This window comes from Ornithorhynchus anatinus, chromosome 1 (genome assembly GCF_004115215.2).
Source record: "Ornithorhynchus anatinus isolate Pmale09 chromosome 1, mOrnAna1.pri.v4, whole genome shotgun sequence".
Taxonomy (NCBI): domain Eukaryota; kingdom Metazoa; phylum Chordata; class Mammalia; order Monotremata; family Ornithorhynchidae; genus Ornithorhynchus; species Ornithorhynchus anatinus.
In genome coordinates this window covers 22,247,668-22,275,173 of record NC_041728.1, presented here as the reverse complement: position 1 = coordinate 22,275,173, position 27,506 = coordinate 22,247,668, and the positions used below count along the sequence as shown (strand labels likewise).

At 46.5% G+C, this 27,506-nt stretch overlaps 1 protein-coding gene across 2 annotated transcripts in view; it reads left to right on the top strand.

The window, feature by feature from the left end:
- Positions 1–11,053: 11,053 nt before the first annotated feature.
- Positions 11,054–27,506, top strand: part of ZNF366 (zinc finger protein 366) — a 62,828-nt gene continuing 46,375 nt past the window's right edge. For both annotated transcript variants that reach the window (XM_029076147.2, XM_029076115.2), the window contains exon 1: positions 11,054–11,252. Coding sequence is in view for 1 of the 2 variants with exons in the window: in XM_029076115.2 (XP_028931948.1) it covers positions 11,196–11,252 (57 nt within the window). In the remaining variant the exon portion in view is untranslated. The remainder of the gene's footprint in view (positions 11,253–27,506) is intronic.

The following is a 27,506-nucleotide window of genomic DNA, read 5'->3' as shown; positions in this document are numbered from 1 at the left end:
CAGGGAGCTTATGATTTAATCATTCAATCAAACGAATTCACTGAGCACTTAACTGTGTGCAGAGCAGTATACTAAGCACTTGGATGAGTATAATATAACAGAGTTGGTAGCCATAGTCTAGAGGGCAAGAGAGACATTAAAATAAATTAAGGATACGTTCATATGGGCTGTGGGGCTGAGGGTGGGGTGAATAAAGGATACATAACCAAGTGCAAAGGTGATGCAGAAGAGAGTGGGAGGGGAGGGCAAGACACAACTTTTCGGCGACTCCTTTACCTCGTCTGAAAAATGGGATTTCCTCCACCCTTCTAGTTATACTGTGAGCTCCATGTGGGATGTGATGACTTCATATCTACCTCAGTGCTTAGCACAGTGCTTGGCACATAGTAGGTGCTTAACAAATACCATTAAAAAAAGAGTGGGAGAAGAGGAAATGAGGGCTTATTTGGGAAAAGCCTCTTGGAGGAGATGTGCTTTTAAATAAGCACATTAATTAAATAATGGAGGAAGGGAGAGTGATCATCTCTTGGATATGGAAGGGGAAGACTGAAATGGAAGCATTAGAGGTCTCGAGGTGTGAGGAAACCTCATGAGTGTGAACAGAGCCTACCTCAGGGGCTAATTTGCTAGGCACTGTATTAAGCGGTGGGGTAGATATAAGGTAATTAGATTGGACACAGTCCATATCCCACATGGGGATAGCAGTCAATCACTATTTTACAGATGAAGGAACTGAGGCACAGAGCAGTTACATGACTTGCCCAAGGCCAGAGTGTAGACAAGTGGCAGAATTGGGATTAGAACCCAGGTCCTTCTGACTTCCAGGCCCATGCTCTATCCATTAGGCCATGCTGCTTAATACCACTTCACACCACCTCTCACCACTTCTCATCCAGAAGTCCCAAGATGCTTCGTGCATGGTACTCCAGGCCCCTGGGAGCCAGGCTGCCTAACTTAAGAGTCTGAGCCCAGAGCTTCCATTGAGGAAGCCAACCTGGAGACCAGGACCAGTCAAGGCTCAGCTTGGAGTCTGCTAGGCCCACCCGGAGCCAGCCCAAACCTGAGCCATCTGAGCAGCCCCATATCCAAACTCCGGATGACGCACCCAGGGGCTATGCCAGACCAAAAAGGAAGCTAAGGGCCAATCCCGTCCCCAAGACTTTGCCTCTAGGTTCAGGAAGCTGTTCACCCCTCTCATCTATGGCAATGTATCCAAAATACATTCTCTGTTGCCATGGAGCCTTTTTGAAATTAATGTAAGGACTTAACACTGGGGAAGCAGCATGGCTTAATGGAAAGAGCATGGGCCTGGGAGTCAGAGGCTCTGCCTCTTACCTGCTGTGTGACCTTGGGAAAGTAATTTCACTTCTCTGGGCCTCCTCATCTGTAAAATGGAGATTAAATACCTGTTCTCCCTCTTATTTAGACTGTGAGCCCTATGTGGGACAGGGACTATGTCAGACATGATTATCTACTTTCTACCCCACTGCTTGGTGCAGTGCTTGGCACATAGATAGTGCTTAACAAATATCACCATTATTGGACCAGTTGAAGAATTAACTTCAAAGCCCTTCTGAAATCGCATCTCCTCCAGGAGGCCTTCCCTGATTAGTTTCTGATCTCCCCACCTTATATCATCACTATGGACACTTCAGCACCTCTGTGCCACTTAACTACTTGGGTATTCACATCCTCTCTCCCTCTGTAGCACTGTTGTACATATATTTGCTCTCTATTCCTTCCTCCTACTTCTAATTTGTTTTATGTTCCATGTTCCAATCCCGGCTCTGCCACTTGACTGCTCTGGGACCTCGGGCAAATCACTTAACTTCTCTGTGCCTCAGTTACCTCATCAGTAAAATGGGGACTGTGATGTCAGCCCCATGAGGGACAGGGACTGTGTCCCCCCTGATTAGCTTATATCTGCCTCGGTGCTTAGTTCGATGGCTGCCACATAGTTCTTAACAAATACCATTAACAAAATTCTGTGTCCCCCACTAGACTGTAGGCTCCTTGAGGGCAGGGTTCATAACTACTAATTCTACTAATTAACTACTACAAGCATTGTGTTCAGGGCTCTGCCTACAGAAGGCCCTCCGAAAATACCTTTGATTTGATCTGACTTCAGGTTAATCAGGCCTATATTAGCCTGAAGAGAAACCCAACTTGCATCTTACCCCAGAGAAGGGTAGATCAATTCCACTCTGACTCCGACCGGGTCATTCCTCTAGGACCACCAAAATGCCTATTTATAGGAGTGGGGAGAAGAAGGAAGGGGCTCTATAACAAGCACTCTAGAAATACCACTGATTGATTGATTGATTGAATGATTGATTGATAGGGACCTAGTGGAAAGATCATGGGCTAGGAGTCAGTCTCAGCTCTCCCACTGGCCTGCTGTATGATAGGGAAGCAGCGTGGCTCAGTGGAAAGAGCATGGGTTTGGGAATCAGCAGTCATGGGTTCGAATCCCGGCTCTGCCACTTGTCAGCTGTGTGACCGTGGGCAAGTCACTTAACATCTCTGGGCCTCAGTGACCTCATTTGGAAAATGGGGATTAAGACTGTGAGCCTCATGTGGGACAACCTGATTACCTTGTATCTACCCCAGGGCTTAGAATAGTGCTCTGCATATAGTGCTTAACAAATACCTACATTATTATTATTATTATTATTATTACCTTGGGCAAGTCATCTCACCTCTGTGGGTCTGATACAGAGGGGTGAGTCCATCTAGAAATAAGGGAGAAGATGCCTGCTCTCCCCTCCTCTTAGCTGGTGAGCACCTTGTGGGACAGAGTCTATGCTTGATCAATCTGGTATCTACCTCAGAGTTTAGGACAGAGCTTGGCACTTAAGCATTTAATAAATACTATCGTTATCGTTTTTCGTAGAATTTGCAAGCTCCTCAAACAGCTCTGGGGGCTTCGAGAGATTCACAGCTCACCTAAGGGACACTCAGGCAACCACAACTTTGCCGGGTCCTGCCTTTAGGAGGTAAGGATAAAGTAGGAGTGAATCCAATTTTCTGGCCCCTCCCTTGATCCCGAGCAAGGCAGCTGCTTGGCATGAGCTTGACAGGAAGGGATTGGGAATGGGGGTTGGGGGGAAATGGTCCTTAAGGTGCTTAAAACCCTCAAAGTCCCACCTACCCCAGATCTTGCCTCCATGAGAAAGGAAGCTTGGTCTAGTGTAAAGAGCACAGACCTGGAAGCCAAGAGGAATTGGGTTCTAATCCTGGCTCCACCGATTGTCTGCTGCATGACCTTGGGCAAGTCACTTCATTTATCCATGTCTCAGTTACCTCATCTGTAAAATGGGAATTTAGACTGTGAGCCCCAAGTGTCACATGGATTGTGTACAAGCTTGAATCTACCAAAGTATTCAATACAGTACCTGGCACATAGTAAGTGCTTAATGAAAGCACTTTAAAAAAAAGTTTGTTGGACTGGAAAGAGAAAACAGAAAAATTATAATAGAGGTTTGATGCTTATCCCCAAATCAATCAATGAAAGATATTTATTGACTTTAACTGCGGGCATAGCACTGGATTAAGTCCTTAGGAGAGTAAAATACAGTAGAGCTGGTAGACCAGATCCCTGCCATCAAGGAGTTTACAGACTAGTGGAGAGTTACCATCTCACCTTTCCTTTAATAATGATAATAATAATAATAATAATAATAATAATAATTGTGGCATTTGTTAAGCGCCTACTATGTGCCAAGCACTGTTCTAAGTGCTGGGGAGGATACAAGGTGATCAGGTTGTCCCACGTGGGCTCACAGTCTTAATCCCCATTTTACAGATGGGGTAATTGAGGCACAGAGAAGTTAAGTGACTTGCCCAAAGTCACACAGCTGACAAGCGGCTGAACCGGGATTTGAACCCATGACTTCTGACTCCCAAGCCCGTGTTCTTTCCACAGAGCCACGCTGCTTCCTTTCACTAGTTAACATATGTAAAGTAGGCTTTGGACTTTGTTCAACACACAAGCCCTGGTTTGCCTATTTCCCAGGCTGGGAGGGCACTGTTGCAGTGGAAGACAGGGCCAGAGAGAGTGGCTCCATGCATCCTCTCAGGGTGCCCTGCTACTCTGATAGTCCAGGGACTACCGTGGAGCTTAGGGGACCAGGGAGTCCATTGCCCAGGGGCTGGTTGCCGGGTGACCAGTAGCCTGGTGACAGGCTTGGGTGATAGGGCTAGGTCCCCGACTGACCTGCTGAGGGCCAAAGAGCAGCTGGAGGTATCCAGTGGCCAGGCTCTCAGGGCAGTCTGAGCTTCTTCCTGGAACAGAGGGGTTCTTCCTGCCCTCCAGTTCCCAGCCAATGGCGTTCCCACCCTGCGTAAACAGCGGCAGCCTAAGTAAACTTGTATTTTCCAGAAAGAAACCTTTTAACTTTATCTTTCTGCTAGGAACAGAGGAAGCCTAGCAGGCCTCAGGGTTGTTCTTTCCCCCCTGCCCCCGCCCAGCACATTCTTCTCGAGCAGGGGCTCCGGGAGGCGCCGTCTGTTTACCGAGGGCGGCTTTGAACGACTGACTTCAGGAACGACCTGCCACCTGGGGGCTGCTGGGCTGCTCCGGGCCACCTTGGTGTGGATGGCCTTTCTCTGTGTGGACATCATCCTCTTCCGCACATTCCATTCCCTCCACGGAGGACTGGTGGAAGGCAGGGGCACCGCCCAAACCCAACGATGTCTGGTCTGCCTTCCCCAGATCCAACACTTGTCCCATCACAAGGATTTTAAAAATAGTCAACAGTTAGTCGATCATATTTTTTGAGCAGCTTACTGGGCGCAGAGCACGGTACTAAGTGCTTGGGAGAGTAATTATAACAATATAGACACATTCCCTGTCCACAATGAGTGGACATTAAAAGTAGACATAAATACTGGCCATCAGCAGCTTTTCCTGATTGAAGAGGGAAACAGGAGTAGTTCTAATAGTTACTGAGCACACCGGATGCCATACACTGTATTAAGCACTCAGGAAAGTACAACAGAAGCAAGATTGGTGCTTCCTGCCCACAGAGAGCTGATACTCTAACAAGAACACCCTGACCCTGAAATTACTGCCTTTGACTACTACTTCAGCCCTAACATCTGCTGGGTGCTCACCTAGGCATGGGTGCCCATCTGGGTGTCGGGGCACTCTTGGGGCATAGACGGTAACATGCCCACAGGCTGAGCACTGGGCAGCCCAGGAGGTCATGTTGCAGAAGGCCAGAGCCACGTGGTCAGGGGCCCTCACACTACCTAGCAGCAAGGCCTACTGTATAGAGCATGGTCGTGGGACTGCAGAGGGACCTGGGTTCTAATCCGTGCTCTGCCTCTCCTCTGCTGTGTGACCTTGGGCAAATCACTTCACTTCTCTGTGGCTCAGTTACCTCATCTCTAAAATGGGGATGAAGACTGTGAGCCCCATGTGGGACAGGGACTGTGTCCAACCTGATGATCTTGTATATACCCCAACATTCCAAATAGTGCTTGACACATAATAAATGCTTAATAAATACCATTATCATCACTGTTATTATTACTATTACTACTAGGGCTGCAGGGAGTCTCCTGATGCTCGGATCAGTCCTCTACCCCCACCGCCAACTGCCAACCAATCGGGGAATGAAGCCTGCCTTCTTGACATCTCAAATGGGAGATAAGTGGTGGTCTCGAGTAATCTCGACTGCCTCCAGCAATGGGGTCATTATGAACTCCCCTCCCAGGGGTATTAAGTCAATATGTTCATTTCCATCGATGAATTCACTGCTTTGTGTTGACCTGCCTTCTGGTGCTCAGAACAGTGCTTGGCACATAGTAAGCATTTAACAAATACCATCATTATTATTATTCCTTCTGTTTCGGTGTTGTCTTCCCCCTACTTAGATTTGGGACCAAAGGTCAACTCACTCTTTCTGCTTTTACCCTGATGCCCACAACATTTACCAAATGTTGGTTATAATAATTCAGTAATTTTTCCTTGACCGAGGGGCTGAGGTGCCCGATCAACCTCATGTGTAGGAAAATGGCCACTAGGGTTTACGCACTCTGACTGACATTGTGCTCACGTGCACAACCACTTCTTCTGACATCGCATCACGTTTGGTCCGCAGAGATGCGTATTGTTGGACAAACGTTCACTAGTGCTCTAACAACTTTCTGTCCAACACGGTTAGGGAAAACACATATGTGGATGTGTTTTGATGACAATTAAACAGATACCGTGTCTGGTCTAAAGAAACTTATTACCTAAGACAGAAATATGGGACTTATCACATAGACAATTGTGCTGAAGCTAGCAAATAAAAAAATGGTTTTAAACATCAATCACTCAATCAGTGGTATTTACTGGGTACTTACTGTGTCCCTAAGCTCTTGGGACAGTACAACACAACAGGCAGACATGGTCCCTTCCTGCAACAATCTACATTTAATATTCAGTAGAAGGTCTTTTCGGTTTACACCCCTACACAAACACACACGCACACACACGTTTTCTCCCTTTAATTTTCCTCCCTTTTCCTCCCCTAATTTGCCCCCTACCCCACCCTCAACCATTTTTCTCTCACAAGTGGGAGAGGTGGAAGGGAAGGGCCACAAGGTTGATGTGTTCCTTTTTGGATGTCTTCCTGCTGCTGCTTCAGTCGCTGCTCTGGCACATGAGAGCCACCACAAATATATCCTTATTTCACCCACACTGAGAAGCAGCATGCCCTACTGGATAGTGCATGGGCCTCTGAATCAGAAAGACCTGGGTTCTAATCCTGCCTCTGCCACTAGTCTGCAGTGTGACCACAGGGAAGTCACTTCACTTTTCTGTGCCTCAGTTTTCCCGTCTATAAAATGGGGATTAAGTCTGTGAGCCCCATGTAGGACAGGGACTGTGTCCAATCTGATATAGCTTGTATCTACCCCAGCATTTGGTACAGTGCCCAGCACATAGTAAGTGCTTAACAAATACCACCGCCACCAACAGAAATGCCATTACTCCGTTGTCATCACCATCTTCATTATCATAGTGACATTTACTAAGTGCTTACTATAGGCCAAGCACTGTACTAAGTGCTGGGGTAGATACAATCATCATCATCATCATCATCATCATCATCATGGTATTTTTTATGTGCTTAGTGTGTACCAGGCACTGTACTCAATGCTGGGGTAGATACAAGCTAATTGGGTTGGACAAAGTCCCTGTCCATGTGAGGCTCACAGTCTCGATCCCCATTTTATAGATGAGGTAACAGAGGCCCAGAGAAATGTAGTGACTTGCCCAAGGTCACACAGGACACAAGTGGCAGAGCTGGGATTAGAACCCATGACCTTCTGACTCCCAGGTCTCTGCTCTATCCACTCTGCCCTGCTGCTTTTTCAGATCAGACACGGTCCCTGTCTCACATAGAGTTCACAGTCTAAGAAGGGAGGGAGAATAAGTGTTAAATCCTCATTTTACAGATGAGGTAACTGAGAACTGGAAAGTTAAGTGACTTGACTAAACTCACAGTCAGGTCTTCTGACTTCCACGCTCTTGATCTTTCCACTAGGTTAGCTGCTTCCCAATCCTTAAGGGAGGAGCCACGGAAGCTTTCAAGGGCTTGATAAATTACACAAACCCGATGCCTAAGAAGGAGGTAGAAGCAAGACCCTTTGATCGTCAGGGACCCAAATGTTCATTTCCTTTGTTTCCACTCAAAATGTTTCCAATCCCAATCCCAAACCTTGAGGGGAGGAGTCCTGGAAGAGTTCATGGACTTGTTAAAATACACAAACCTAGTGCCAAGAGAAGGAGAGAGAAGCAAGTCCGGGACCGAAATGTTCATTTCCTTTGTTTCCAATCAAAATGGAAATTAGAGTCTCCCCTGGGCTAGATAGTAAACTCCCTGAGAGGACAGATCATGTCTGCTTATTCCATTGCATTCTCCCCAATGCAGAGTAGTAGTGCACAGGGTTGGTGCATAATAAATACTATTGATTAATCTTGAAAACGCTGGCAGACCCAGTTAGAGATTGTTCCTATGACATCCTCAGGGTGCCCATTCCTGGTTTTGCCTGCATTCAGACAGGAAGATAATTATCTGGAATGGAGGGGGAGATGTGAATGGACTTTCAGTGGACTCCATCAAGGCATGCTAATTCATACTCCACAGAGTTCCAGGATATCTCTAATAAAATAAATGCAGACAGGCCTAAGGCTGGATCCCGAAATCTCTTCTCTGGAAAGTGTTGACTGATTGTGAGAACATACGCTCAATGGGATGGGCCCTACACGCTGGCTTCCCAGAGGAGTGATCCTCAGGCGTCCAGGCTGGCCTCCCATGGCTCTTCAAAGGACCCAGAGCACCCCCACGGTGGCCTGTTTATCCGTGCCTAGGGCAGGACTCATCCAGGTCTTTTGTCTCTTTTCTCCTTCTTCCCACCTCCTTCCAACTGACTAATCCAGACCCCTTGTCTCTTGCCTTGACATGCTGCTCCCTTAGCTCTCTGGACCCCCCATGTCTCTTGGTTATTATCTTATGGCATTTGTTAAGCGCTTAGAATGTGCCAGACAGTGTTCTGAGCGCGGGGGTAGATGCAAGGTAATGAAATTGGACACAATCCAGGTCCCACAAGGGCCTCACAATCTTAATCCCCATTTTACAGATGAGGTAACTGAGGCACAGAGAAGTGACTTGTCCAAGGTCACACGGCAGACATGTGGCAGAGCTGGGATTAGACTCACAGGAGGCTGTCTAACCACTAGGCAGTGCTGCTTCATGAGCAACAGCCTCTGATTAAGAACTGCATCTCCACCCAATGCTGCTTTGGAAGCTAAAGTTTCAGCTCAATGTTACCCCACCCAGACAGTAACCCCCAAACTCCTGCCTTTCCTCCCCTCTTCACTTTCAATGGAAATGAGGTGGACTCGGGTCCTGATTTATTCCGTGGCCATGGACAAGGCTTAGGGTACCTCTGGGCCTCGGTTTCCTCATCTACAAAATGGGGACGATTCCACCTGCCTCACTGTATCCTACAAGCCTTCAAGGAGGCCTAGACAGGCTAGGGGCATTGGTTTATCCTCCCTCCTCCTCTGGAAGGAAAAATGCTCACTCATTTATTCATTCATTCAGTCGCCCTTATTGAGTGCTTACTGTGTGCAGAACACTGTACTAAGCACTTGGGAAAGTTTGGCACAACAATAAAAAAACACGTTCCCTACCCACAGTGAGCTTACAGTCTAGAGCGGGGAGACAGAATCAATACAAATAAATTACGGATATGTACATGAGTGCTTCAAGTCAATGGATTCTGTGCTAGTCCCAGAGACCCCAGGGGTTACCCTAAAAGGCAGTCAGACTCTGGGAATCCCAACCAAACCCTTTGGGTAATACAGAATGCAGCAAACTCAAGAGGGTCTTTATCCTAAGCAACTTTTCACTCAGTGTTTTCAGATGGAACTGCTTCCTTCCTACTCCTCTCCAACCCTCCTCCAATCTGCCACTACCAATTCTTCACAACCTCCCTAAGTAAAAAGGTAGTGCCCGCTGGGGCTGAGCCACCAGAGATGAATATTTCTAATAACAATAAAAATAATAATTGTGGTATGTACTAAGTGCTTACTACATCCCAAGATACGTACCTAAGGGGAGAGACAAGGTAATCGGGTCGGACCCGATCCCCATCCCCCATGGGGCTCACAGTCTAATGGGGAGGGAGAACAGTATTAAATCCTCCTTTTACAGATGAGGAACCTAAGGCCGAAAGCAGTTCAGTGATTTGCTCAAGGCCATGCAGCTGCTAAGAGAAGCAGCGTACCCTATTGGATGATAATAATAATAATAATGATGATGATGATGATGGCATTTGTTAAGCACTTACTATGTGCCAAGCACTGTTCTAAGCACTGGGGGAATACAAAGCAAACAGGTTGTCCCACGTGAGGCTCACAGTCTTAATCCCCACTTTACAGATGAGGTAACTAAGGCACAGAGAAGTTAAGTGACTTGCACAGCTGACAAGTGGAGGAGATGGGATTAGAAACCATGACCTCTGACTCCCAAGCCTGTGCTCTTTCCCCTGAGCCATGCTGGATAGAGCACAGGACTAGGAGTCAGAGGACCTGGGTCTAATCCTGACTCTGCAACTCATCTGCTGGATGACCATGGGCAAGTCATTTCACTCCTCTGTGCCTCAGTGAGTGACCTCATCTGTAAAACGGGGATTAAGACTGTGAGCCCCATATGGGACAGGGACTGTGTCCAACCTGATTAGCTTGTCTCTGCCCCAGAGCTTAAAATATTGCCTGACATATAGTAAGCACTTAAATACCATTATTATTATCACTATCATCAATATTTCTGCATGGGTCCTCAATCAATTAATCAACAGTTGTTATCGAGAGCCTGTGAGACAGGCAAGCAAAATCAGCACAGGTACGAGGAGGAAGAGAATGAGTAAGAGCTTAAAGAGTTGCGTATGTAACTTGGTATGTACAATTGTACTATGGGATGAGGTCATCCGTAGTTCCCAGTGCGAGATTCCAACATCCACATCATCATCACCATCATCAAATAAAGATTTTCAAAGCCTCCCTGGAAGCCCGGACCCACCCCTAACCCTGGACGACTGAACATCGTGACATCTACCTCCCCTCCCTTCCATCGCCAGGGGACTCCTTGCATGCAGTCAAAATGACCCCATCTGTTCCCCGTGGTCTGGGGGGTGCCTGCCAATCCAACAGTCAGCAGCATCTACTGCTACCCTGTGCAAAGCATTGTGCTACAGGCTCGGGAGAGGACAGTAGAAGCAGCAGGAGGTCAGTGGCGTTTGAGCCTCACCATGTGTCCGGGGAGGTGCCAGCTGCCTGCCTCGAGCCAGCGGTGCAGATCTGATTCTCAGCAATTCCTTTTGGGGTCCCCCCTCCCCCTCCCTCCAGCATTATGTTTAAGAGAAAATGAGATGTCTATCTGCTGTTTCCTTATTTTTTTTCAGGAAAGCAAAGGGTTGTTGACTTCCTCTCCCCTCCCTTCCTTCCTTCTTCCCGAAGGTACTCATCTGAGAAAAAGAGAACGAAGTAATTGTTCCTGTTCTCTTTCTTAAGTCATTCGAAACACTGTCCCTGCTAGATCTTTAAGTTCACTGCAATCTGTACCCAGGAGAGAAAGAGAGAGAGTGGGAGAGGGAGAGAGAGAAAGAAAAAGAGAGAGAGGGAAAGAAAGAATTGGATGAGAAAGCAGGTAAAGAGCGGGAGGCTACTGCAGCCATTCAGATCTCAGCACTTGGTAAGTTACTTGTAAAATCCATTTTTCTTCCATTTGTTATCGAACTAGAATGTCCCCTGAACTTCCTTACGGAGAGATGCTTTGACCGACGACACCCCTTCCTTAGTCAAAGAGTTCAAATAAGAATTTGAACTTATTTTTAATTTTGAAAAGAAACTGGTGTGGAGGAGCAGAGGGTTGGAAGCGATGGAAAGCGATATTGTTCTGTGAAAAGGCGGTGGACGGTATTAAATCTCCTGGAGTTTTGCACTGAGAAGTGGATGGGCTAACTGTCCTGTCACTGGGAATGGTCACTTGACTTCTTACCTCTCTCGGTGCTAAGGCTTGAGAGAAAGGCAGAAGTCTGATCGCCAACTGGGTGCCACAGTTTGTCCGATGGGGCTGGTTGGCATTTGCCTGGTGCCTTCCCTCCTCCCTTTCCAGCCCCCTCCTAGAAATGAGGAATAAGAGAAATGAGGGGAGTGGTACTCTGGTGACTGGGAGAACCTAGAATGGGATGGGGTGGGCACGGGTTGAGAGTGAGTGTGTAATTGTCCCCTAGCATGTGGACGCATGAGGGTGCACTACAAGCCAAGGGGCATTGTTTGTACAAATGACCTGGTTAACAGGATCCGAGTAGCGTGATCAAAAAGAAACATGCTGCTTACTCACTTAAAGCCGTTCTCCTCCGTGACTTGGAGTTTCCAAGCACCAAATATAATCTAGCCGACCAGTCCAGTTTAAAAACGCAGGCGGAAGACTTAAGGGCCAGGGGTTATTCAGAGTTTGAGTCCTCTTTGGGAAGATGTCGCCAAGAGATCTTGATGGGATGTAAAGAAGATGTGGTCCTCACCAAAGTTACTTGACATGATTATATGCTTTTGTGTACACTTATCAACCAGATGAAAAGCAAGCAAAGGTGCCTAGATCTATCTTGTCTATGCTAGTTTGGAGGGAAGTTGTTGACTGGCAAAATCAATCCATCAGTGGTATTTATTGAGGGCTTACTATGTGCAGAACACTATATTAAGCACTCAGGAGAGTACAGTACAAAAGAATTAGCAGACACATTCCCTGTCCATGATAAGCTTACAGTCTAGAGGACTGTAGAAGTCACTTTGATGCCAGTGAAAAAGCAATTTTACAATCCTTGGAGTTCATGTAGGCAGTCTAGGTCTGAAACAAAAGTCTCCTAAGTAATGATGAAATTTTAAAATAGGGCTGTGGGATTTCTGGTCTGCGTCTGTCCTAGAATTTATTTGGTTTCTTTTCCTTTTTTCTTCATTCCCTTCCGTGGAGACTTTTCTTAAGGGCTCAGTACAGTAAGCAATTGAAAGCGTCCTTAAGTTCGTGAACTCAGCCATGTAAGGTATTAACAAACTCTTTTTTTTCAACCTAAACTTGGGAGAGAATAAAAAGATGGACTCCCCTTGGAATTTAGGTTTTAACGGCACTTGTAAACAAAAGCCATGGGTGCGATCCTAACTTTGCTCCTTTCGGTTTCATTTCTCTCTGATTAAATAATGCTATTTGACAGATAAAATTAAGCTCAATTATGAAAATCCCCAAATGCAGAGACTTGGAAGATAAAAACTGTCAGTGTCAAACTTGAAGGGGTGATAAGTGAGGTCGCAAGGACCATAATAGTATCAGTGGCTCCACAGGATGGTAGGGTTAGACAGAAGAGGATCCTAATAAAACCAATAGTCCTGAAGCTCAACTTTGTCATCATTCTTGTTCCATGGCCCCTAATTAATGTGCCGGGCATGACTTTTGAGGGTTTTTTTGTTCTTTAAAATGGCATTTAAGTGCTTACTATGTGCCAGGCACTATACTAAGAACGGAGCTAGATGCAAGCTAATCTCTTATCCCACATGGGGCTCACAGTCTTAAACCCCATTTTACAGATGAGGTAACTGAGGCACAGAGAAGTGAAATGACTTGCCCCAGGTCACACAGCAGACAAGTTGAGAAACCGGGATTAGAACCTCCCAAGCCTGTGCTCTATCCACTAGGTCATGTTGCTTCTCTCTAAAGTTTCCCTATGTTAAATATTTTCATTTGATGCATGACACTCCTCGGGTGAGAATATCTGTCTTTGGAGTAAAAATTCCCTAGCAATCTATGGAGAAAATATAGCCAGAATTTGGATGTAGCCTGGCACCTGGTCCTCACCTATCTGCCCTACAATCTGAATGTCTCCAACTCTAAGGAATGGAAGTATTGGATAGCAGGGTGGAAGCTCTGGAAATGGAGAGGATTACTCTCCGATTCCAGACACTCCGTCCTGGAGTCGGGGCTCGAACTTTAGTCTGGAATCACTCAGGGTTGGACACAAGCTGGGAAGGATTAATTTACCTCTGTCAAATGGATCCTGAGGCAATCCCTATTACCACACATAAAATGTAGGCCAACAGTAAGAATGTGAAAACATCTGGGGCTTCTACCTAATATCAACGAAGGCTGGAATGTATATGAGATCTGATGCTATTATTTACCTATGAGACCTTTAATGCTTTTCATCATGTTAATACTTTACTAAGCTTTTTGAAATGTGCAGACGTACTTTCAAACTCAACTGGGGTCCACAATTATTGACTGGTCTGTTGGTGTGCAGATGTACTATACACTGCATATTGAACACAAAGGGGGAAGAGACTTTTGGTACTGAAAATCTTTGTGAGTGAGCGGCTGGAAGTTCACATTTCTAATGCTGATGCTCAAGGGTCATTTATATTTAGAAAATCTAGATTTATTCCCTCGGAAATAAACTGTGCCTGTGGTGTGGGGTGGAGATTAACCCTGGAGTAAAGGTTGCCTGAAAGTGAAATCTTTCAAGTTTGGAGAATGTGGCGAGAAACTGTTAAATTCTATTTCAGGATCTTGAGTCTCCCCCACTTAGTTCTCCCCTCATCCCCCTGCACAGTTCACTTCCCCATCCTCCCCAGATCTGAGTTTTTGGCAACCTTTCCTCTGGCTACATGGGGCTCAGTGCAGTTTTCTCTGAAGCCCTTCCACTCTGTTCTGACTCAGCCAGGGAGAGTAGTTGAAGAGGGACTTGGCCTCTCCCCCGAGGCCCCAAACATTCACTAACCCTCAGCCTCCAGCCACCTCGTTAAGGGGGAGAAGAAGAGATAGAGGGAGAAAGAGAGAGAGAAAGGAAGAGAGAGACAAAGAGAGAGAGAGATTTCAGACTTGAACTCTGACCTCATCCAATACCACATTCAGATAAGGGGAGGGAGGGAAAGGGGGTGTCCAGCTTCCGTTTTTCTCACCACCACTGTCAGTCATGTCGATTCATTTGTCAGGTTCGGTAAAAACCTCAACCTGGGCCTGACCCGCACCTGACCAGGTCCACTTTCATTTTCCTGGAAACCTTCAGCCGCCCTTTGGTTTGGATAGATCACCCTTCCACCACCACCCCTACCTCTCTCGGCACTTGTGCATGTCTGTCTGCTTCTGGGAACCTTCAGTTCAATGCCTTCTGATTTCACTGATGTCCCGTGGGGAGTCAGGCCCATCGCTTTGCAGGTGCATTGGTGTGCTCTTTGTTTGCGCTAGATCCTGGGAAATCTAAAGGAGGGAGTCTCTTTTTCTTTCAGCAAAATAGGTGCAAGGCAGGGAGTGACCTTTCACTGCATTTACACCACCTCCATTGGACCTTTAGGTGGGATGGGGGTGTGACCCCAAGGGGAAGGGCTGGCAGGTGGGGTGTGGGGCTAGAAAGAGGGGGTCTGAGAGAGAGAAGGAGGTCAGACTGAGAAGAAGAAAAGGAAAGATGGAGAAAGAAGAAAGAAGACAGGGATGGGATGAGGTGAAAAGAGAGAAGGCAGAGGGAAAAGAGTAGGGAGAGAGGTGATGGGGGGAAGGAGAGAGAGAGAGAGAGAGAGAGAGAGAAGTAGGCAGCTGAACAGGTTATTTTAGGGAGAGGTGAAAACAGCGGCAGCAGGGCCCAGAGAGGACACAGTTTAGCTGGGGCCCTTGCCAGCCTCATCACCATTGCCCACCTCCAGGCAGAGGTGAGGACTGCCCAGGGACTTGTTCTGGCTCAACAGAGCCTCCCTGGATTGGTTTTTGGCTGGGAGCCCCTTCCAGCTGTCAATCAACCCATAGTTCTTATGGAAGCATCTACTGTGGGTGCAGAGCACTGTACAAAGCACTTTGGAGAGTTCAAGGGCTAGTAGACATTTCCTGCCCTGAAAGAACTGGTACTCTAGGGCCAGAAATTCCCATGCCTGGCCCCAGGATGGGCTAAAATGGCTGCACTGCCCCTGGGCCAAGGAGGAGGTGGGTTAGCTAGTTGTCTGCTCTTTCTCCTCCTTCTCCTTCTCCTCCTCACCCTCTTCCTTCTCCTCTTCACCAGTGATGTGCAGGCTGTTGTGCCTCTCGAACCAGGTCTGGGGTCTGGGCCCTGTCTCCCTCGTTTAAAGTTGGATCCTACTGGGCCCTGGCCTAGGCCTTCCAGGCGGCAGGCCAGAATCCTTCAGGACATCCTGTCACATCAGCCCCCGCCCGTTGACAGGAGCGCTTGAGGAAACACACCCGGGTTACCCTGGCCAGCATGGTCTCTGCCGGGAGACACAAATTCCCTCCCCCATTCTTCAGCCAGCTAAGAAAAAAGCACTGCGTTTCACAATGCTGCCTTCCCAAGCCCTTGTTAAGGTTTTCTGCTGAGAAAAGATCAAGAGTTCTTCCTAAGGGATTTCATTTAGAAAAAGAGGACTTGTTCATCTATTTCCAGCCCCCCTTTGGCCCAGTTGTTCTCAATGTCTCCTTGCATGCTTTATAAGCACGCAGAGGAACGTAAATATATCACTGACCTGAAAGGAAGAAGCAAAGGGCTCTAAGGCATTTCCTTGCCAGCACTGTAGGAAAGGTAAATCCATTCTGTTCACTCACACCAAAATACCCTGTTAGCAAACCTTCTTGATACACTCCCTTCTGTGCCGCCCTTGCACTTTAATTTACACCCTTTATTCACCCCTCCCTCAGCCCCACAGCACTCATAACTCTAACCAAAATTTATTTATTTATATTCATGTCTTTCTCCTCCTCTAGACTGTAACCCTCTTGTGGGCAGGGAACGTGTCTATCAACTCTGATACACTGTATTCTCCCAAGCGCTTAGTACAGTGCTCGGCACACAGTAAGTGCTCAATAAATATGATTGATTGATACATACTCATTAACAGCACATGCATTAAAGCAATACAGACAGAATTGACTAAACTCTTAAGAGCACCCATTACACAAGGAGATTCTGAACAAATTGGCAGATGATAAAAAAAAGTTTAAGACTATTTGAAAGAGAAGGCCAGTAAAGAGTCTTCCTCCTGCTCACCTCTGGAGAACAGCAATAACTATCAGGAAAGTGGGAAAGAAGGGGGATCTCTAGGCTGCGAGCTCATTGTGGGCAGGGAATGGTTCTACCAACTCTGTTATACTGCATTCTTCCAAGTGCTTAGTACAGTGCTCTGCACACAGGTAAGTGCTCAATAAATACAAATGATTGATTGATTGACTGACTGACTGATTCCACAGTGGGCTGGAAACACTTTTGCTTATTTGCCAGGCTGATTTAGGGGAAGTTGCAGAGTGTACCCAGGGGAGCAGAGAACAGATTTGAAAGGGAAGGGATGTTGTTTGGGGATGAATTTACACATGCTGTGGGATGAATTTATTAGGGAAGCCCGATGCTCTGCTTTTTTTTTTAGTAGTATTTATTAAGCACTTACTATGTGCTAGGCACTGTACTAAGCACTTGGATAGATACCAGCGAATCAGTTTGGATTTGGACACAGTCCATGTCCCATGTGGGCCTCAGTTACAGATAAAATAACTGAGGCTCAGAGAAGTGAAGTAACTTCCCCAATGTCACACAGCAGACAAGTGGAGAAGCTGGGATTAGGACCCAGATCCTTCTGAGTCCCAGACCCCTGCTGTATCCACTAGACCACCCTGCTTCTCAAATGCAATTTGCTTCTTGAAAATTCTGCTGTGCCGAATCCCCCTTCCTTTGTTTAGTGAGACAAGCAAGACAGAGCTGAAATCTAAAATGAGCAAGAAAAGTCTCACGGCAACCTAACGACATTCCTGGCGAGTCTGAAGGGCTAAATATAAAAGTTAAGTACTGGAGTTGGGATCCAAGATGATAATTATGCATGACAATAAACACTGAAATCAGAGTGAATTCAGTCAGGGTTGAGATGCATACTGTCTGGGCAAACCTGACTTTCCATAGTCTTCCCTTCCTCACACCAGCGGAGGCCCCTCGCTCTGTCAGTCTCCGTTGACGTGCAAAGGCAATTAGAATCACCAACGTCCTTCGGCAGCAATTTGGGACTCCCGGTAATACTCTGTGCTTCCTGTGTCTGCTTCCTCTGCCCTTTGTCCTTTTCCTAGGCCAATTAGCGTTCGCCCCCATCCCAAGCCAAGAGCACTCTCCAGGATGGTGCTTCCAATGGGACACATCGGGTGATTGCCTCCCATTGGGGATTTCGTGACAGTAAACATGGGAGAGATGAGCTAGTACTGCCAGGTCTTTTAAGGCACGGGTTTATTTAAGAGTCAGACTACAATAATAAATGATAATGGCATTCATTAAGGGCTTACTATTGGTCAGGCACTGTACTAAGCTCTGGGGTAGAGAGAGGATAATCAGGTCAGACACAGTCCCTGTCCCACGTGAGACTCACTGTTCAGGGGTGGGAGAACAGGTGTTTTATCCCCATTCTACAGAGGAGGAAACTGAGGCATAGGGAAGTTAAGTGACTTGCATAAAGTCACCTGGCAGAGAAGTGGTGGAGCTCCCAGGTCTGTGCTCCTTCCACTAGGTCACACTGCTTCCCAAGGATCCCCCACTATATCCTTACTTAAAAAAAACCAAAAAACTGAAGCCAGGGAGGGATCAAGGAGCTACGATCTTCCATACCTTTGCCATTAAGAGGAGAATGTTCTCTGCTCTCTTGCATCATCATCCAGCAGATGTTTAAAACATTCCTAAGTGGTGAAGTCACACCTATTGGGAAAACATAAAGTCACTTACGAGGGTCATGAATTACTCCCTCTCCTTTCCACAGGACTCATGAAGGGACAACTTCTATCCTAGACCTCGAGTATTAGGTTTCACTCACCCACAGATGTCACTAGCATCTTCTGAAGGACATCCCCCTCTAGACCGTTAGTTCGTCATGGCCAGGGAATGTTTCTACCAACTCTGGTATTCTGTACTCTCCCAAGCACTTAGTAGAGTGCTCTGCATACAGTAAGCGCTGAATAAATACCATTGATGATGAACCTAACTCACTTGACTCAAGCTCTCCATATTTTTTTTCCCACTAATCTCCCATCTCCTCAACCTATTTCACTCTTTGCTGCATCCCCTATTCACTTCAGGCCTCACCACCTAAACACTTAAGTCCTCCCTTCCCCCAACCTCAGCACAGAGGTACAGATTTTTAAACTCTTTTGCATCCCCCTACCTGTAACTTATTTTAGTATCTGCCATCCCCTACATGTTAAATATTAAGCTCCTTGAGGGTAGAGATCATGCCCATCATTTCTAATGCAAGCGTTGCTCTGCACAGAGTAAGTGCTCAAGAAATACTAATTGATTTGGCTAAACTCACATAATAATAATAATAACTGAGGTATTTGTTAAGCACTTACTATGTGCCAGGCACTATAATAAGCACTGGGGTGGATACAAACAAATCGGTTTGGACACAGTCCCTGTCCCATGTGGGGTTCACCAGCTCAATCCCCATTTTACAGATGAGGAACCTGAGGCACAGAGAAGTAGAGTGACTTGCCCAAGGTCACACAGCAGACAAGTGGCAGAGCTGGGATTAGAACCCATGATCTTCTGACTCCCAGGCCCGTGATCTATCCACTACGCCATGCTGCTTCTCTGTCTGGATAGAAGAGAGGATAAAGAATGGGAAGATGGGGCTGGTGGACAGGGAGACAAAAACCAACCTAGAATTCATTAGCTCTTCCCTCTGTGAGCAGGACAGTGGTTCCTGGATGGGGGGCAGAGGGATTTTCTCTGCTCTGGCCCTGGCAGGGATGACGGAGGTGTTGGGGGTAGATGGAAGGGAGGAAGGAAGGAGGGGCTTCCTGCCACATATTAAGAGGGAGGTGGTCGGAGCTGGTTCCACCACCCAGAAGAGTGATTTCCCCACGCGTTCCCCCTGGCGCCGTGACAGTCTTTCAGAATGCCAACTTGACAGACACTGAGTTCTCACAGGATACAGGGGTCAAGCACCGGACACGCTGCACGCAGAGCTTTTCAACACCCTCCCTCCTGAGTTACTGGAGACCCTCGCTCCAGGGAGGGAGAGAGGAGAGGCTTATGAACCCTCAATAGAGAGCTAAAATCACCTTTCTAGGGACATAGAAATCCTTAAGAAGAAATAACCCCATTAAAGTATGTCAACAGCTAACTAAACCAAATGAACAACAGCCTCCTTTAGAAAAGCCAGACTACATTAGTGACCTAAGTAGCTTGGGTTGCATATCACCAAGTATCTTAAAGTGCCACTAGAAGTACCAAGTACTCAGCTGGCATTCTCTCAAGTTGCCACTATGGAACCAAGAACCAACTAGTGTTCTGTGAAATTTCCACTAGTAGCATCAATAGTACTAATAATGATGGTAATTGTTAAGCACTATGTGCCAAGCACTAGGGGAGAAACAAGATAATCAGTTGACACAGTCCCTGCCCCACATGGACTTCGCTGAGAGCTCACCTCCAAGAGGTCTTCCCAGACTTTGTTTCCCCCCTTTCCCTCTGCTCCTCCCCCTCTCCCTTACCCTCCCCTCAGCACTGTGCTCATTTGTATATATTTTTATTACCCTATTTATTTTGTTAATGAGGTGTACATCCCTTTGATTCTATTTATCTGATTAAGTTGTCTTGTTTTTGTCCATCTGTCTCCCCCGATTAGACTGTAAGCCTGTCAATGGGCAGGGATTGTCTCTATCTGTTGCTGAATTGTACATTCCAAGCACTTAGTACAGTGCTTTGCACGTAGTAAGCGCTCAATAAATACTATTGAATGAATAGGATTAAATCCCCATTTTACAGATGAGGAAACTGAGGCACAGGGAAGTTAAGTGAATTCCCCATGATCATACAGCAGGCTAATGGCAGAGCTGGGATTAGAACCCAGGTCAATCGGTCAATCTATCCATCATGTTTATTGAGCACTTACTGTATGCAGAGTACGGTATTAAGCACTTGGGAGAGTACATAATAATAAATAAACACATTCCCTGTCCACTATGAGCTTACAGTGTAGAGTACTGTATTAAGCGCTTGGGAAAGTACACCATAACAGAGTTGGTCCTGTCCTCTGACTCCCAGGCCCTTGTTCTTTCCATTAAGTCACGCTGCTTCCCTGCAGTAGTATTAGTAACTGTATTTATTCATATAAAGATGAAAAGTAGACATGGCCCCACAAGGGGCCTGTAGGGGTTTACAGTCTAAGAATAAGGAGGGGATGAAACAATAAAAGGCCCCTGGGTTGGATGAGCACGACCAATAGCTCATTCCACTACTGAAATGAAGCAGGGCCTCACCAGATCTCCAATCTGGGGATTCGTAGCACTTTTTCTTATGCCTAGTTCAGTGCACTCCTCGTCCATGACTGATTGGCCTGAACAATTGAACCCTTCACTTTTTTCTTAGACCCCCTTCTTCCTCCCTCACCTTCCTCTGATTACTATTCCAACCCCATCCCTAGCAGGCAGAGTGCACTACCTGTCTCTCAGCCCTGAGGCGCAGAGAAAAAAAATTACCAAGCTGATCCTGAACTCTTATCTGCTCGCTGCAGCCCTGCTTCTCCGTCCTGCCTGGGGGGCTTGGGGAACTTGGGAAGCAAGGGAAGAGATGGTATATTGGAGACCGCTGCTCAGCCCGACATACATCATTACCAAGTGTGAAATCCCACTTTGTGCTTGCTCTCAGCTGCACAGGCTCAAGGTGCTCTTACTCTCACCGCTTCCAGCTTCTCACTGCCTCCTCTGGTTTCCTTTAGCTCCTCTGCCAGCCAGGCAGTGGCTAGCCTGCACGACATCACTAAAATCTGTCCTTTTCTCCCCATCCAAATTGCTACTATGTTAATTGCTACCAGGTTAATCCAAGCATTTATCCTACCCGGCCTTAACTACTGTATCAGCTTCCTTGCTGATCTCCCTGCCTCTTCCCACTCCAAGCAATACTTCACTCTGCTGCCCAGGTCTTTTTTCTACAAAAATGTTCAGCCGATATTTTCCTACTCCTCCAGTGGTTGCCCATTCACCTCCACGTCAAACAAAAACTCCTTTAAAGCAGTCAGTCACCTTGCCCCAACCTACCTCACCTCCATACCTTCCTACTACAATTCAGCCCGCACACTTCTACTCATTGTATCTTGATCTCCTCTATCTCACGGTCCATCTCTCTACTCATTGTATCTTGATCTCCTCTATCTCACGGTCCATCTCTCGGTCCACTTCATGCCTCTGGCCTGGAATGTTCACCCTTTTCATATCCTACTGACAATTACTCTCCCCTCCTTCAAAGCCTTATTGAAGGCATATCTCCACGAGGCCTTCCCTGACTAAGCCCTCATTTCCTCTCTTCCCACTCTCTTCTTCATCACCCCTGACTTGCTCCCTTTATTCACCACCACCCGCCCTCTCCCCCCTTCCCTCCTCAGCACTTGAGTACATATCCGTAATTTATTTATTTATACTATCCGTCTCCCCCTCTAGACTGTAAGCTTGTGGTGGGCAGGGAATGTGCTGTTCTATTCTTGTATTGTACTCTTCCAAGTGTTTAGAACAGTGCTCCACATGCAATAAGTGCTCAACAAATACAACCAATTGATTGATTAATCGATATTACCATAGAAGACTGGGTTGGATGGCACACAAGCAAGGCAACCACTGGAGAGGGCAGTGGCGTGGGCAGTAGGCCAGTTAATTGATACTATTGACTGAGAATCTACTGTGTGCAGAGCGCTGTACTAGGTGCTCAGCAGAGGATCAGTCAACACAATCCCTGACCTCAAGGAGTTGACAATCTAGTGGGGGAGATGAACAGTAAAGTAAATTACGGCTAAGAAGAAGTAGCAGAGTACACAAGCCATGAACCCGAGTGCTCTTGACTCCCCTGAGCCCATCAGTGGGAGAGTGGCCTAGTGGCTACAGCACGGGCCTGGGAGTCAGAAGGACCTGGGTTCTAATCCCGGCTCTGCCACTTGTCTGCTGTGTGACCTGGGCAAGTCACTGAACTTCTCTGTGCCTCGGTTACCTCATCCGTAAAATGGGGATTCATTCATTCATTCATTCACTCATATTGATTGAGTGCTTACTTTGTGCAGAGCACTGTAGTAAGTGCTTGGGAAAGTACAATAGAGCAATAAAAAGAGACAATCCCTTCCCACAACAAGCTCACAGTCTGGAGGGGGTGGGGGGAATTTGAAATTGTGAGCCTTATGTGGGATAGGGACTATGTCCAACCTGATAAGCTGTATCTACCCCGGAGCCTGGAACAGGGGTTGACATACAGTAAGCAATTAAATAAATAATGTTGGTATTTGTTAAGCACTTACTATGTGCAGAGCACTGTTCTAAGCGCTGGGTTAGATACAGGGTAATCAGGTAGTCCCACGTGAAGCTCACAGTAGTAATCCCCATTTTACAGATGAGGTAACAGGCACAGAGAAGTTAAGTGACTTGCCCACAGTCACACAGCTGCCAAGTGGCAGAGCCGGGATTCGAACCTATGACCTCTGACTCCCAAGCCCAGGCTCTTTCCACTGATATCATTATTGTCATTATTATTTTGAGGTGGGGAGAAGGACTGTTTAGGTAAGGCCTTCTGGACAAGTTGGGATTTCAGGAGGGCTCTGAAAATGCAGATAACAGCATGGTGGCAATCAATCAGTCAACCAATGGTATTTACTGAGTGCTTACTGTGTGCAGAGTACTGTACTAAGTGCTTGGGAGACTGTAATACAATGAGATCCCAGCTCACAAGGATCTTACAGTCTACAGGACAGGAGCAGGGGTGGCAGAGGACTGGAATGCAATGGCTGTGGGGTGAGGGATGGGGTCAGGGTCCAAGCCCCTCCTCCCCTGCGCCGTTCAGAGGAGCATGCTAGGTTGGGGGGTTTGAGTTGACTTCTGTACGAGGCCATTATGCTGTGCCCCACGTTGGCCCCCAGGGAATGTAATGATGCCGGGAAGCTGAGAGGAAGCAGCACATCTTCCCCGCATTAAAGAGGCCAGAGGTCTGAAGCCGGGGTCAGTAAACATACCAGCTTCAGAAGGGTTGGTTGTTGGGCCTTGTGTTGGAGCGTCACCACCCAAGAGGAACAGAAGCCGGTGAACCCAGGCACCACTTCTGGGCTGTCCATGGCAGAGGGAAGCTGGGTGCTTTAAAAATGAGGCACCCGGCGGTGCCATATCCTTACCAGACGAGGGACAGACCAGCCGAAAACCAGACCATCTGATGCAGAACTGGACAACTGGCTAAACTAGCTGCACAGCACATTCTCTTTTTCCTCCTAACAGTAATTTATTTTGTGTCTTCTGCCCTCTTGGATTGGAACTCCAATCCAGCTTCCCCAGGCTGTACAGTGCACTGTACCATATCCTTGGAATAGGACAATATTACAGAATTGATAGAAATGTTCCTTGCCTACAGTGAGCTTACAGTCTAGAGGATTGCTCAGTTGATTAATGGAGACCAGTCCTGGAAACATGGGGTACAGAAAATGGAGATTGTTGCTTGGACCCTCTTGAGGCTGTGACTCTTCGATGGGGATGGGGAGGTCCAAAAGAAGAATTAAAAGTCCCTACACTCACTTCAGGTGACTCTCCTTGTTTGGGGGATGCCAAAGAGCCCTTAAGGAGAGGTCACTGGTCTGAGTTCTGCTCCTTATTTTACCACCGACTTGTTCTATGCTTCTGTTTAAATCAGCTTCAGACACCAGTAGTAGTTGTTAATGGTATTTGTTAAGTACTTACTATGTGCCAGGCAACATACTAAGTCCTAAGGAAAATACAAGATAATCAAGTTGGACACAATCCACGTCCCAAATGGGGCATACCTTCTTAATCCCCATTTTACAGATGAGGTAACTAAAACCCAGAGAAGTGAAGTGACTCGCCCTAGGTTACACAGCAGACAGAATGGTGGATCTGGGATTGGAACCCAGATCCCAGGGCCTTCTGACTTCCAGCTCCATCCACTAGGCCATGCTGTTTAGCTGTTAGTAGTAGTACTAATAATGTTTATTAAGTGCTAACTGTGTGCACAGCACCATACTGAGCAATGGGAAAGAATACACAGGTGAGAATAGGCAGATGAGAATTAGCTAGGGTCCTTGGCCCCGAAGAGGCTCATGATCTAAGATGGGTGCTTAGTGTTTCCACCTGTAAAATACAGATTTCAGATTGATCTGAAAACCAAGCCTAATTTGGCTCATCCCTATAAAAAAGTATTGGCTGAGAGTGTAAGGGGTGGAATTCTCAGGCCTAAAAGCCAAACACAATTGATTTGTTAGTGATAGATCTGGATTAATGTGACCAGGCATCCCACCCTGGATGGTCCTGATTTTTCCTTAGTCTGAAAGCAATTAGTCAATCAGTGCTATTTATCAACCAGAGGAAGTGAGTATTTAGCCAAGCCAAGCAGAGCTTTTACGTGACAGAAACTGCCAGGAATTTCACATGGGCTTGAAACGATCACTCTGGAGAGTGTGAAAAGTGGAGGCAGCAGTAAGAGAAGAGTCTACTCACATTAAAAGATACACATCCATGTTCCCCCAGCTTTCTGGGACAATTTCAAGGGGGTGGTCCCACTCAGATATATGCAGTTTAAATCTAAAGATCTCTCTTCCCCTTCATCCCACCTGGTTACTGGTTTACACAATTTGGAGCATCTTTGGTAGCACCTTAAAGTCCTCTCAAAGCATTTTCAAAATTCATCTGTTGATCAGTCAAGGCCTTCTATTCTAGCCTAATTTTCCTGTGCTCATCATCTAAAAAGTGACTCTTTGTTTAGACTGTGAGCCCATTACTGGGCAAGGATTGTCTCTATCTGTTGCTAAATTGTACATTCCAAGCACTTAGTACAGTGTTCTGCAAGAAGTAAGCGCTCAGTAAATACAATTGAATGAATGAATGAAAACCCTGAGTGGAGACATTTCTTCTTCCCAAAGTGAATCCAGAGCTTTTGGATGGTGACCAAGTGATGGAAGTTGCTGCACCAGAGGAGTGGGATGGGGAGGGGCACTTGGAAAGGGGATGGGAGTGAGGAGGGGGAGGCAGAATCAGAAGGAGAGGGAGAGGAGGAAGGAGGCCACATCCTAGAATCCGACCCAAGACAGGTAATGGAAAAAACCTTGAAGTGATTTCACTTCATTTTTCTATGTTGCCTTTTTCACTCATCTTTTTGCAGGAAGCACAGTCGCTGTCTCAGACAAAATATCTGACCTTGCCAAGAGTCAGCTCCAAAATATGAACCACGCTGTCAGTCTCCCCAGCAGGATGGGGAGAATTTGGGAAATGCTCAGACCAATCTAAACCCTGAGAATGATGAAATAAAACAGCTGTTGAAAATTAAGCTAAGTAAGCTCTCCACAGTTGTTTGTCAACATTTGGTGGAGCTGTGGAAATACTGTGAAAAAAGGAATCTCTCAGCCTGACCTGACCCTACAGTGGTGAAAGGAAAAGGCAGGTAGTAGCAGAGAAAGATTCTTAACGAAGAAAACATATACCCTTAGTTAGAAGAGAGGTGGAAATTCTGCGTTATGTCAGTTCCTTGGATTAAAAAATGGTCTACAAATCTTTTCCCACAGGTATGTAATCTGGCTCTATCAGATGGCCACTGTTGGCATAGTGGATAGAACACAGGCCTGGGAGTCAGAAAGTCATGGGTTCTAATCCCAGCTGTGCCCCTTGTCTGCTGTGTGGCCTTGGGCAAGCCATTTAACATCTCTGTGCCTCAGTTACCTCATTTGTAAAATGGGGATTAAGACTGTGAGCCCCATGTGGGACAGAGACTGTCCAACTCAATTTGCTTGTATCCACTCCAGTGCTTAGTACAGTGCCGGGGAAATAGTAAGCGCTTAACAAATACTATCATTATTATCATTATTTACAAAAAAAGTGTGGCTTCCTGGAAAGGGCATGGGGCCGGAAGCCAGGAAAACTGGGTTCAAGTCCCATAACTGCTACTGGGTGACCTCAGGGAAAATCACTTGACCTGATGATGATGAGGCACAATCTCTAACACACTAAGGAATCCTGATCCATTTCTTTGCACGTGGTACTGAATGCCAGTCCCCTAAAAAAATGATTTGGGTCCTCTTCAGATAGGGCCTGGGGGCTTCCAGAAAGAAGCTGAAGGCAAACCATCGGGGAGAAGGAGGTCTAAATGATTTTATTGCCTTTATCGCCTTTCCTTATCTCCAGAACAACCTACAAAACTAATCGGATGATAGGCAAAAGAGAAATGACTCAATATGCTCAATAACAAAGAGAATGGATTACATCTGTTAGATCCATGAGAGAGAAAAAGAAGAAAGATGAATTTAAAATTCCCTTATGAAACTCCCTCCCCCGTGCTTGTTGAGACAGATGGGAAAGTCTGCTTTAACCCAGAGAGGTGTTTGGTTAGCACTGCGAAGGCATTTAACCTCACACATCAAAACTCACCCCAATTTAGTTGTCTCTAGTGACATGAGATGGGTCGGGCCTTTCCCTCCTGCCACCCGTGGAAATGGGGTTAAAGGTCAAGGCGATGGGGCCAGAAGAAAAAGAGCAGAATGCACTGAGGTTCCTGTGGAAATCCAGTAAGCATGTGGAATTGGCTTTCCCAGGAAGATTTGCCTGCAGAATCTTGCAGTAAATTCAATGTGTAAGAATGAAGCATCATGACCTACTGGAAAGAGCACAGGCATGGAAGACAGAGGACTTGGTTTCTAATCCCAGCTGCACCTTTTGTCTGCTGTGTAACCTTGGGCAAGTCGCTTAACTTCTCTGGGCCTCAGTTACCCATTTGTAAAATGGGAATTTAGAGTGTGAGCCCTATGTTTGTCAGGGACTGTGTCCAATCTGGCTATCCTGTATCTACTCTAGCACTTAGTAGAAATTCTGGCACATAGCGTTTAACAAATACCATAAAAACAAACAAAAACCACCAAAATGTGGGTTTGAACACATTTTTGCCTGAGTGGGTCACGATAGATTATGAGAAGGAAATGTAAGGGATTTTAG